At 35.4% G+C, this 11,907-nt stretch overlaps 1 protein-coding gene across 1 annotated transcript in view; it reads left to right on the top strand.

Annotated features, from left to right (window-relative positions):
* Positions 1 to 70: 70 nt before the first annotated feature.
* Positions 71 to 11,907, top strand: part of TTN (titin) — a gene marked incomplete at its 5' end in the record, with an annotated part of 110,473 nt that continues 98,636 nt past the window's right edge. Inside the window, 16 exon segments of the mRNA XM_010162153.1 lie at positions 71 to 295; positions 472 to 579; positions 834 to 917; positions 1,810 to 1,887; positions 2,359 to 2,454; positions 3,024 to 3,098; positions 3,853 to 3,933; positions 5,154 to 5,258; positions 5,779 to 5,856; positions 6,240 to 6,293; positions 6,521 to 6,604; positions 10,550 to 10,600; positions 10,682 to 11,077; positions 11,294 to 11,569; positions 11,802 to 11,904; positions 11,906 to 11,907. The exon segment at positions 11,906 to 11,907 is cut by the window's right edge and continues 153 nt beyond it. Coding sequence (XP_010160455.1) covers positions 71 to 295; positions 472 to 579; positions 834 to 917; positions 1,810 to 1,887; positions 2,359 to 2,454; positions 3,024 to 3,098; positions 3,853 to 3,933; positions 5,154 to 5,258; positions 5,779 to 5,856; positions 6,240 to 6,293; positions 6,521 to 6,604; positions 10,550 to 10,600; positions 10,682 to 11,077; positions 11,294 to 11,569; positions 11,802 to 11,904; positions 11,906 to 11,907 — 1,896 coding nt within the window.

Here is an 11,907-nt window from a genome sequence, read left to right as displayed (position 1 = left end):
CTGTGGGGAGGGGCGAGAGCAGCCTTTAGTTGTTTATGTCTGTATGTGCCTGACCTTTTGCTCTGTCCAGTAAAAGGAACTAATATCTTTAAAGTGCCTGACGTGGCTGAGGAGGAAGAGCCAGAAGAGGAGATGCCAGTGGCCGTTCCCCCAAAGCCTGTGGCTGTGCCCAAGAAACCTGTGACTGTACCAAAGAAACCTGTGGCTGTGCCCAAGAAACCAGAGCCTGTGGCTATGCAAAAAATACCAGAGCCTATGCCTGTTCTTAAAAGACATAAAGTTTCTTTAATGAAAGGTATATCCATCAGAGACTGATCCTCTTCTCTATTCTCTGTCACTTAAAATTTTATTCTTCATTTTTAAATGCCTTACACTTTTTAGTCATGGCACTTTTCACTATTGTGTGTGTATATATACTTATATATATATCTTAACGTTAAAAAAAATGAAAATTTACTAATATCTTTAAAGCACCTGAAGTCCCAGAGAGAACTCTCCCAGAAGACAAAGAGCCTCTCTCAACACCTAAAAAGGCAGAATTTAAAGAACCAGAATTTAAAGAGCCTCCTCCAACCAAAGGTATATATTGCCAGGAGACATCTCCTGAGAAAAACTGTTTCCTATTCTTCTTTCTTTGTTCATAACTGAGTCTATAAAATGTGTAAGTTGTATGTAGATTACCTTGGGAAAGACTGTTTGGAGCACAAACAGTGTTTCATGGTTATGGCCACTATTACTCCCTGTGATTTTCTGTGTGCTAGGTGTCTTTGTCATTTTTATTTCATATGTGCTTTTATATACACACAAATAAAAGGAACTAATATTTTTTAAAGTGCCTGAGATGCCCAAGAAACCTGTCCCAGAGGAGAAAGCACCTGTTGCTGTTCCTAAAATACCTGAACCACTACCAAGTGAAGGTATATGTCATCATAGCTATTACTGTAAGGAAAATCCTTTGTCCTGTTCTTCCAAACATAAACTTTAAAGTAGATGTTGTCCTTTTTTTTTCCCATTGTAGTGTTTTTAAATTGTTCATTTCCTATTTTATATTATACTAGTCTATGTTTCTACTAATCTACTATTAGATTTTCATATTTGCAAGTAAAATATCACTTTCAAAATTAAGTATTTCAAATGACTCATGCTCCTATACAGGATATTCCTAACAACTGTGCCCCTTATTAAGATAATAAATTCCCTCTAAATTTGAGTCTCTTAAAACCTAATATTTATGTTGCTGTTATAAATTTAAATCGATTGAAAGCATTGAATTTTTTATTCTTTCCAGTTACAATGACTCATCCACAAATTTAGATTTAGATATATATTAGATTTTAGTAAGAAATTCTTTCCTGTGAGGGTAGTGAGACACTGAAACAGGTTGCCCAGAGAAACTGTGGCTGCTCCTCCCTGGAAGTTTTAAAAGCCAGGTTGGATGAGGCTTTGAGCAACGTGGTCTAGTGGAAGGTGTCCGTGCTCATGGCAGGGGGGTTGGAACTAGATGATCTTTAAGGTCCGTTACAACCCATACTATTCTATGATTCTGTGAAATTTAGTGTTTAATTTATATTGTACACATAAAAAATACTGTTCTTCACACAACACTTATTCAGTCTTAAAAGAGAGTAGTTTTTCAAAAGCAAACTTGCATTAACTGCAAAGGTAACAGATACTGAGTGATTACTTACCATAAAGTGTTTTTGCCTGTGTCTATTGGAGTAGCTTTCTTTTTAGTGATATCTATGTAATCGTTCGTGTGAAATGAACTTATAATTGGAAACTTACATCAGTTGTCAATATTCTTTAAAGAACATGAAATCATAAAGGAGATTCAGCCTGAAGAAGAAGAAGAAATTCCAGTTGCAGAAGAAGCATTACCAATTGAAGGTATACAAAGTACCTACCAAGAGGCCGCTGAACACCTTTCTTTCATTACTGTGTAGTTTTTTCGTGCTCTGTTGTTCTTCACACATGTACCTGTATGTTGTAGGTCTCTGTGTAATTCTTCAGCTGTTGTTATGTTTTGTGTCTTAATTCTAAGTACAACATACAGATTATTTTAAGCGCTTTCACTTTGTTTCTTGTCAACAAGAGTCTTCCTGTCATTTGGGTTCCCAGGTTTGTTGTCATGTTATTAACATGCTTTTCTAAGCCAAGTTGGATATTTATATTGTGTGCATGCTACAAAGCAATAACCTAAGTCTCTTTCATACTCCTATTTAATTATTTAATTCACTGAGATTTCTTTCACTGACTTCACTGGAAATGGAAAATTACCATCTTTACATTTGTACATTACTCTTTACATAACTACTGTGGTAGTAAATTTATACTAAATATACCTAATGTTATTTAAAGCACCAGAACCTGAAAAGAAGATCCCTGAAAAGCGAAAACCACCACCACCTACTCCACCATCAGAAGATATTAAATTGGCAAAAGAACTACTTAAAGGTATAATCACGTGAAGTCGCAATTAACAGAGGGAACTCGGACATATAATCCACTTAAATTATACTGATGAATCTTGAAAAGCATGCTTTTAAACGTACCAATTTGGATCTTTTTTTTCTTTTTTAATTTACTGTTGCTCTAATGGTGCACCTTACTTATGCTCAGTCCCTTATGATTTTTTACCAGTGTTATGCAAAGTCAGTTTACCTGGATTCTTTTCAATAGGTACAGAAGAAAAATCAATTTATTTAAAAAACTCTTAACCCAGTTAACACATTCTTCTTTCCTTAACATACTTCTTCTGTCTTTGACATGTTCTTACAAATGAAAAGAATCCCCAGCAATAATTTGCTGGTGTTACTATATGAACATGGGTTTCAGATCAACTGTACTTCCTACAGATCATCTGAATTCTTCTAAACAGTTAATCAGACAGCATCTTAGCTTTGTAGCTCTTGTCTTTCTATTATGTCAATAGTATTAATCAGTTGTTTGGATTTTTTAGGAACTTCTTTTCTTTTTTTAATCTAATGATGTGTGTGGTAAAATTAAAATAATTGTCTTTAAAGCTCCTGAATCAAGGAAGAAAGTTGTGACTGCAAAACCTGGTGAGCCTCCAAAATTGGAACCTCCACCTGCTAAAGGTACCTAGTAATTTAAGGATCTTACTTAAATTAAGCGTCTTGTGAGCCCAAAGTTGTAGAAGAGTGAGACTTTTAATGAGTTTTGTCACTTTTGTTGATGCTCACTATGGTTCTCTGCTTATGGAGAAATAGAAAAAGAATATACTGTTTAAACATATAACACTGTTCAAACATACTTAGTTTATTATTTTTTTGAAATGTAACTTATTTTTGTGAGAAGACACTATCCAGAGATGGAGGTGAATAATTAATTAAGCAAGGCAATTTACAAGTACTTCCTTGTATTTTACATATGTACTGGAGCTTAAGGCAAGCCAAGCAGCTGAACAGTAAACATATCTTCTTAATGTTGTTCCAAGTTTAGAAATTAAACTAACTGCATCCTTATGAACATAGGCAGTTCAGATGAATAGATATGTAACATAAGCCTATAATGAAAGAGGAAAAAGGGATAAAAATATTACTATGATAACTCTTATTAAATACCTAACCTTTACAGTTTGTCAACCCATACTTCTCTTTTGTTGTTTTGTATGAAAATTTCCTCTTATGCATAAGCCTAGAAGACAACTGTAAGCAAATACTCTAGAAAAATTATTAAAACTATTGTCTTCAATCTCAGCAGTTTTACCTTTGCTTTTAATATTCAGTAGTAGACCAGCATTTGATTTGTGTGTTTGGAATGATTAGTTGTTGGTTAGCTCTCACTACATTTATAAACCCATAATAAAATATGGAATAATATTCTTTTAAGTGCCTGGACTTGTAAAGAAACCTCGCAGAGTAATTCCTGAAGTTACTCCCCCACCAAAGGAAGAAGTTGTTTTGAAAAGAGGTATAGTAACTTGGCTCCATTTTTAAAAAAAACTGGCATATTAACATTTTTCAGTATATTTCCCTAAGTAACATTGTTTTATGTGTGTGGTATGGAAAATTATGCAAACAAAGTACTACCTGATGTCAGTTTCTTGCAGAAAGCTTTTATGGTTTCAGGGATGAAATAGGAATATCCTGAAAATCTGCCAAATCCAAAGGATCTATGATTAAAACAGAGCAGGACACTGAAAATCTATTTCCTATAACTCCCTTCTGTGTTCTCAATCTCTGTAAAGCCTACATTTGAGTTGACAGTTTTCCACTGTCTTCAGTTTCTAGACCCCTAAATATTCTCCAGTGACAGTGTAAATGTTGTTAAAGTCACATATGTAGCATCTATTTTCTCTTTTATGGTTTTCTTAGAAGTACTGAACACGTCACAGAACCCCATGGTACTATTGGACATCAGTCCCCTTTCCTGCAAAGTCTGGAGCCTTCTGAGTCACTTCATGCTCAATTAGTGCTTGGAAAAAGGAAGCACTAATTCCAATTCTATTTGAAGTACCACAGCGGGATGATTCATACCCATGTACCTTACAGCGAACCTTCAGATTTCAGACAACATAGTAAAATATACATATTGAGTTTTTCAGATTGCATTCTCATTAGATATCCAAGACTGATATCTAATAGGACAAAAATAAGTGAAATAAGTAAAATGAAAATGAAAAAATGAAATTAAAATTTAAAAGAGACTTTATATGCTTTTGAGCTTTCCAAGTATAACACTTGAAGATATAGTCTTGTTCTCTCACTAAAGTCAATAGGAGTTTAATCCATAATCCTGCATTTTTTCCCTGAAAATAATCTGTAACTGCTTTTATTAATGCATAATTATGTATATTAAGTCATAATTTAAATATGATAAGAAATATATTATAAGGTATTAGAAATTTTATTCTGTCATAGACGATTACCATTGAGATCTTTCCTCTCTGATGAACTGCTCTTAAGAAAAGCATCTTTTTGCTCTAGATGACTTTGAATTTTGAAAGGCTTTCAGAATAGTACCTTGAATCTTCAGAATAGTACACAAAATCTTCCATTTATATTGAACTATGTATTTTACAGTCCTGTTTCTTCATGATTGTTGATAATTTTTTAATCTTTTGTCTTGTTTACCGTCTTCTTCTTTTGCTTACCTGTGCTTTAAAAACTGAAATTCCTTTTCTTTTGAAGTTCTTAAAAAGAAATCAGAAGAAGAAGAACCTAAACCAGAAAAAGAACCTAAACCAGAAGTTAAACCAGTACCTACACCAGTAGAAAAAATTAAGAAACCTGAAGGTACTAGATTACATTTAAATCTATCTGGTAAAGTATAATTAAAAAAAAAAAAAAAACCCAAACAAAACCACTTTTAAGTAGTATTCTCTGAAATTTAGGAATGAAAGTGAGATGTTTAAAGGTGGCTTGCATTAACCTCATTGTGTAAATTAAAGCTTTGCTGAAAGCACAGCCAAATTTGACATCCACATTTGGGTCTGAATTCTGCATTTTGTGATTGTTTCTCAACCTTCTCTGTGTTTAGAAGGAACTTTACAAATATTTTAAAGTACTGATGAAAGTATAACTACAGCAAAACAGTTAATCCAAGCATTCTTTTAGTTAACATTTTGCAAATACTTGCCCTTTTGTCTATTTAGTGTTTCTAATTTATTCAAATCTCACTCTTAAAAATACATATTCCTAAAACTTATTAACATCAGAAATTGTTTATGTCTAAAAAGAATGAAAACTATTGGAGATAATTGTAGTTGGGGATTCAAGGTGCTTCAATATATAAAATAAAACTAATATTTTAAAGTCCCAGAAGTTCCTAAGAAGAAAACTGAGATACCTGTCATAAAAAAAGAGGAGAAACATGTGCCTGAACCGCCAAAAGGTACAGACGTGTGGTGCTCTTTTTGATTATTGCAGCAACTAAATGATATTCATTGCTGACTATCATGCTATGTTAACCTAATGCATTACTATCATCCAGTCTGTCCATGGCTATTGTATCATGACTAACCACTTCGCATTCTTCTGGATTTCTTGTTGTCTTTAATTCTTCAGTGCTTGAAAAATTCATCTTTTTTCCATTGCATCTTGCTTTACAACAGTTCATCTCAAGTTAATTTCTTGCTTTCTGGCTAAATAAAAAACAAAATATAAATTCTGGTTTTGATTAACGCTCTCTGTATTGTTACTTCTAAATGTAATGTTCAATGGGATTACAAAACATGGAAATTAACCTATTTGTAATTGTTGTGTTTGAAATACCAGAACCTAAACAAGCAGCTATACCACTTCCTGGGTCTGAACCTAAACCTGCAATAGGTAAGAATTCTTTAGTCATGACTACAGGTGCAGCCTTTCTTGTGCATCTAGTATTTTCCATTCAGAGATTTCTGGCTAAAAGAACATTAAACAAATATCTTTAGTACTACTAAAACTGTAACTTTCATACAAGCCACAGAATATTTTCAATAACATTTTACTTAAAACAAAATCAATTATTAAAACAAATACATGAGAAAGTGGTTTGTTTTTTTATTTTTCTGCAGCTCTAAAATCTCCAAAACCCGCCGCAGAACCAGCACCAGCTGTTACTACTCCAGTGACAGTCCCAGTGGTTGGAAAGAAAGCAGGTATTTATGTTTATTCTATGCTATTCATAGGGTATTTATCTCTGAGATACCTAAATACTTTCAGGATAAAGAGAATGAAGAGTTGTACAATCATATAGCTCATACATTACAGGAAGATTTGAGGTCCTGTTCAAGCATGTTGTTATTTGAGGTACTGTCACCTAATCTAAAAGACAGGTGTCTCTGATACACCATAGAGATGAAGCTGTGCTCTTGTTTCTGGATGGTGATATATATGCCTTTATTTATTGTCCTACTATGAAATTTGTGTATTCTGTTGATTCCTCGATGTTGTTTATGTCCTGATGTATGTCTTGTGAACTGCATCTTGTATTTTCTGTATAGCAAAAGAAAGTTTACGTGTTTTTGAACAATTCTTCAGTTGTTTGGTTTTCTGCTCTTAATTTATTATTGAAGTCCCGAGGGAAAGGAGCGGTAGTGTTGAAGAACTAGAGTATTGCTACTTTCATTTGATACACTTAGGACCCCGGATCATACTCTGCTGTGAAAAAAGAACTGCGAAGAGTCCAGTTCCTTCGAAGCACTCTGAGCCTGAGGTCCATTGGTAGAGCTGATGTACATGCTGCTCGCCCATCATGCAAAGGACCTCATGTTACAGTAGAGCTCAGATCTTGGGCACTTCAGAAGCCTAATCATGAATGTCTCTTGGCCATTGATTTGGTGATGAAGCCAAGCCTGCAGTGGCATAACTAACCCATTTATATAGGTGGCCAGATAGACCCTAAAAAGCTATCATTTTCTACTACTTTTAACCTGGATTGGATTCAAACCAGGAAACTAGTAAGACAGTGCTCTGTACCATAACAGTGGTTTACTTAGGTCTTCTGTACTGTTTGTGTGTGACATTCTTATCTTTCTTTAGTTTTGTGATTGTGTTGTAAGTTTTCTGTTGTGTGGACAAAAAGTGCTCAATGTTCATTTTATTTCAGGTATAGCTGGAAATTTTGTCTTAAAATATATTGTTCCTGATGCTTATTCTTGCGGATTTTAACTTTCTAAATTACCTGTGAAACCTTTGTAGCTGCAGAAAAGCCTGATGCACCATCTGTACTAAAGCCTAGAGATAAAATGCCCCCAGTGGAAGAAGAAAAGCCCGAATCAATTGTGTTAAAGAAGATTTTAATTGAGGAACTCTTGCCTGTAAAAGAAAGAGTAAGTCCTGAGGAGATAGTTCTGGACATTCAGACAGCAGAGCCACATGAGTTTAAAATCTCACTAGAAACAGCTGATGGAATATTGAAGCCAGAGGAAGATAAGCAGGAGAAAGTGGGTCTTAAGTACTTTGTCCTGGCTTCTGAAGAAGAGGAGCCAGAAATGACACCTTTAGTTTCAAGAAAGACTACCCTTCCAGGTGAGAAAACAGAAGTTGCAATAGATCACATTACTTATGCAAAGGATGAACCACTTGATGAGGAACTGAGATTGGTTTCTATAGCATTTGAACATGCAGAAATCGATTCTGGAGAAGAAAAGGGAGGTGAAATTAACTTGGTTGTTCATAGGGAAGGTGCTGTAGAGAAAATCTTAGACAAGTTTAGTGTTCTTCATGAAGGAAAGATTCCTGTGCATGAAAAAGAAGAGGAAATTGAATCAGCTTCTGTACCTAAACATATACCCGGAAAGTCATATGAGCCCACGGACCAGAAAAGACTTCTAGGAAAAGAGAGAAAATCAAAAACCAGCTTGCAACCTAAGGAATTTCCCATTAAGGATGAAATTTCATTTGTAAAGGATATCACAGAGGCAGGAATACCTGAAACTCCTCTGCTTAGAAATGAAAAAGAGAGAGGAGGTTTTTCTCTAAAGAAATCTGAAGTTCCTCTCGGAGAATCCATGAAGGAGCATGGCATACAAAACAAAACTCAGTGGATAAAGAAATCTGGTACCACAGTAGCTGAAATTCCTATAGATAAGATTCTTAATAAAGAGGCAAAGAAAATTGAAATTATCCAAGATTATGAGAAAGATGACAGTCTGGACTTTACAGCAGCAGAACTACGTTCCTTAGACCTGTCTGAGCAGGAGACTGAACCAGCATTGAGAAAAGATGTTGACCTAGAACACCACACTGAAGATAAGGAGGTTCCCAAGGAAAAAGCTTACACAGTCTTTAAACCATCTGTTCTTAAGCCAGAAGTCGCAGAAAGGGAAGCAAAGGGAAAATATTCTGCAGAGGAAGGAGAAGTTCATTATGAGGAGGGTTCAGGACAATTATTGCCTGAGAAAGCACTCCTAAGTAATAGAAAAACAGGCAAAAAGATTATACCAGAGAAGGAAGAGAAAAATACCTTCAACATCTACTTAAAAAAAGACAAAATTAGGCAGTTGAATACCCCTGAAAAGTTGCCTGTGGAAAAAGAAGAATTTGATACAGTGATTACAGGAGAAGGAATGGAAGGTCAAGTTTCCATAGAACATGAAAAGGGAGTTAAAGGTAAAATAGTTGACAGACCTGAGTCAGGAAAAAAAGGCCCTATTCAGCTACCAGGGAGTCAAGATATAAAACAGTTTCAAGAAGTTCATGCCATTCTAGGTGGCCGTAAAGAAACTCCAACTCTCAAAAGCAGCAAAGATAAAAATGAGGAAAATAAATCTTCTTTGACTGCAGAAGAAGTGAAGCTTTTGGGAAAAGAACTTCCAGTGACAGAAGATATATCAGATGAAAAAACATCAGCTAAACATGACACTGGAAAAAGCCTAACTGTTACCCTGAAAAAAGAGAAGGGGAAATTCACAGACAAAATACCATCAGGTAAAGGAATCCCTGCAAATGGAAAAGTTACTCACTCCTCAAGTATAGGTAAGATGATAATTCCCAAGAAAGCAGAAGGAGAGAAAGAATGCCGAAAATCAGAACCTGCTCATGAGATTGAGCAAGCCGGTAGACTTTCTAGTGAGAGCAAGAATTTGGATGTGCCTGGAGAATCACGTGAAGTTCTGGATGTTCCTGCAAAGTCTCATGCAAAGCGAGGTGAGGAAGACCACCACCAAATTCTTCCATGAAGTGCTTTTACTGTATGCTTCAGGAGAATACCATTTGCCATTGTGATTTTTGTTTCTGTTCTTTAACATCATTCACATTTCCATCTAGTCTGTCAGCTAGCTGTATTGGCATTCAGCCACTCTTGACCTGTTTGTCTTACCTGTCTATACATACATCTGTGCAATCAATGTTCATTGTCTGTCTTACACTTTTATAAAACTGCATAAATCATATTGTGTGCCATTATCTTCTCAGAAAGGCTCATACATTTTTTCTAGTATTTATTTTTCCATCCACTGCAATATAATCTGCCCTGCATTTCATTTATATCATTCTCCCATTGAAAGTATATTTTATACTTTCTTTCACAAAATGATGATGAGAAGCAGCATAGCATGGGAAATATTTTCAAAAGTCTGAGATGCCTCATCACAAGCTGGGCAGCTAACAGAACATCCCTCACACTTGTGAGAGTATCATATTGGCCCGAAGCATGTGTTTTATTTATACAACTTACAGTTTTGTTGTCTTTGTTAGTAAAAGTGTGTGCTTTTTCTAAAAAAATACCGATAAAATATGTAATAGGTACTTCACATATTTTGGTTGACAGGTGGATATTGATCAAGGGCCTAATTGTGAGTAAAGCATCAGTGAATGGCAGAATTTTACAAAATAATGGACAGAACAATAAATTGAGGAACTAGGAGCTCCTACGCTGCCTTTCAGTCCTCACTGCTGAATATGTGTCTTTCCTATGCTTTAAGATATTGAACCTATCATTGGATATAGACAGTATAATACATATGTTTATACCTTCCTCTCCTTGTATATGTATATAGCTAAAGGAAGAGAAAATTTTGTCTGTAAAAGAATGTTTATCTCAGGTTTAGTATGTGTGATTATTTAACTACATCCTTAATAATATTGCTGTTCTACTTCAGAGGCCAAGCCACCAAAAGAAGAAGCTCCCAAGGGTATCAGTCCAGTCAAAGGTAGGATACTGCAAGTCAATACCTACAAGCAAATGCAATAAATTAGGATTAGTTTATTCATTTTTTTAATCTGAATTACAGCCAAGAAGACACCTTCACCAGCAGATGCAGAAAGAAGGAAACTCAGGCCAGGCAGTGGTGGTGAAAAACCTCCTGAAGAGCCTCCATTCACATACCAACTCAAGGCTGTACCACTGAAGTTTGTCAAGGAGATGAAAGATATAGTGCTAACAGAAGCCGAATCTGTTGGGTCTTCTGCAATCTTTGAAGTCCTTATTTCACCATCCACTGCAATTACCAGTTGGATGAAAGATGGAAGTAACATCCGAGAGAGCCCAAAACACAAGTTTATTGCTGATGGCAAAGATAGGAAGCTGCATATTATTGATGTCCAGCTGTCAGATGCTGGTGAATATACTTGTGTATTACGATTGGGGAACAAAGAGAAGACCTCTACAGCCAAACTCATTGTTGAAGGTATTTATTCCCTGTTTCAAGTTTATCAGTAATTTAAAGGCTAGCTACTTGTCAAGCTAGAAGTACTGGTACTTTGTGAATTTACATTGGTTGGTAGATGCATTGCACAAAAATTCACAATTAATGACTACGTATATTGATTTAATATGTAAGGCATTTCTGCATCACACCTTCTGTATATAAATAAGACAAATCAAAATGTTATGTTTCCCACAGAACTCCCAGTGCGGTTTGTGAAAACTCTTGAAGAAGAAGTCACTGTGATTAAAGGCCAGCCACTGTACTTGACGTGTGAGCTCAACAAAGAAAGAAGTGTGGTCTGGAGGAAGGATGGGAAGATCATCAAAGATAAGCCTGGGAAATTTGCTCTGGGCATTATTGGTTTGTCACATTCCCTCACAATCACTGATTCAGATGATGCTGATGCTGGCACTTACACTGTCACTGTGGAAGACTCTGAGTTGTCATGCTCATCTTGTGTTAAGGTAGTAGGTAAGCAATCAAAATCCTGTTCTCCTTTCTCTGTAGGAAATTTGGGCTGGTTTAAAATTAGGAAAGTTTTTTCTCATAGTATTACAGTATAAATGGGCAGATAAGATTTTTACAGCTATTAAAAACTTGGTGTAATACAAAATCTGTTATTTCTATTTCTTCTATTTATAACCCACCTATTTGTAGTAAAAGTCTGCTAAGCTGTATTTTTATGTAACATTTTGTCATGCAGAAGTGATAAGGGACTGGTTAGTAAAACCCATAAGAGACCAGCATGTGAAACCAAAAGGAACAGCTACTTTCACTTGTGACATTGTCAAGGATACACCAAACATTAA

This window comes from Antrostomus carolinensis, unplaced genomic scaffold (genome assembly GCF_000700745.2).
Source record: "Antrostomus carolinensis isolate BGI_N321 unplaced genomic scaffold, ASM70074v2 scaffold8972, whole genome shotgun sequence".
NCBI classification, from domain to species: Eukaryota; Metazoa; Chordata; class Aves; order Caprimulgiformes; family Caprimulgidae; genus Antrostomus; species Antrostomus carolinensis.
This window is presented reverse-complemented; position numbering and strand designations above follow the sequence as displayed.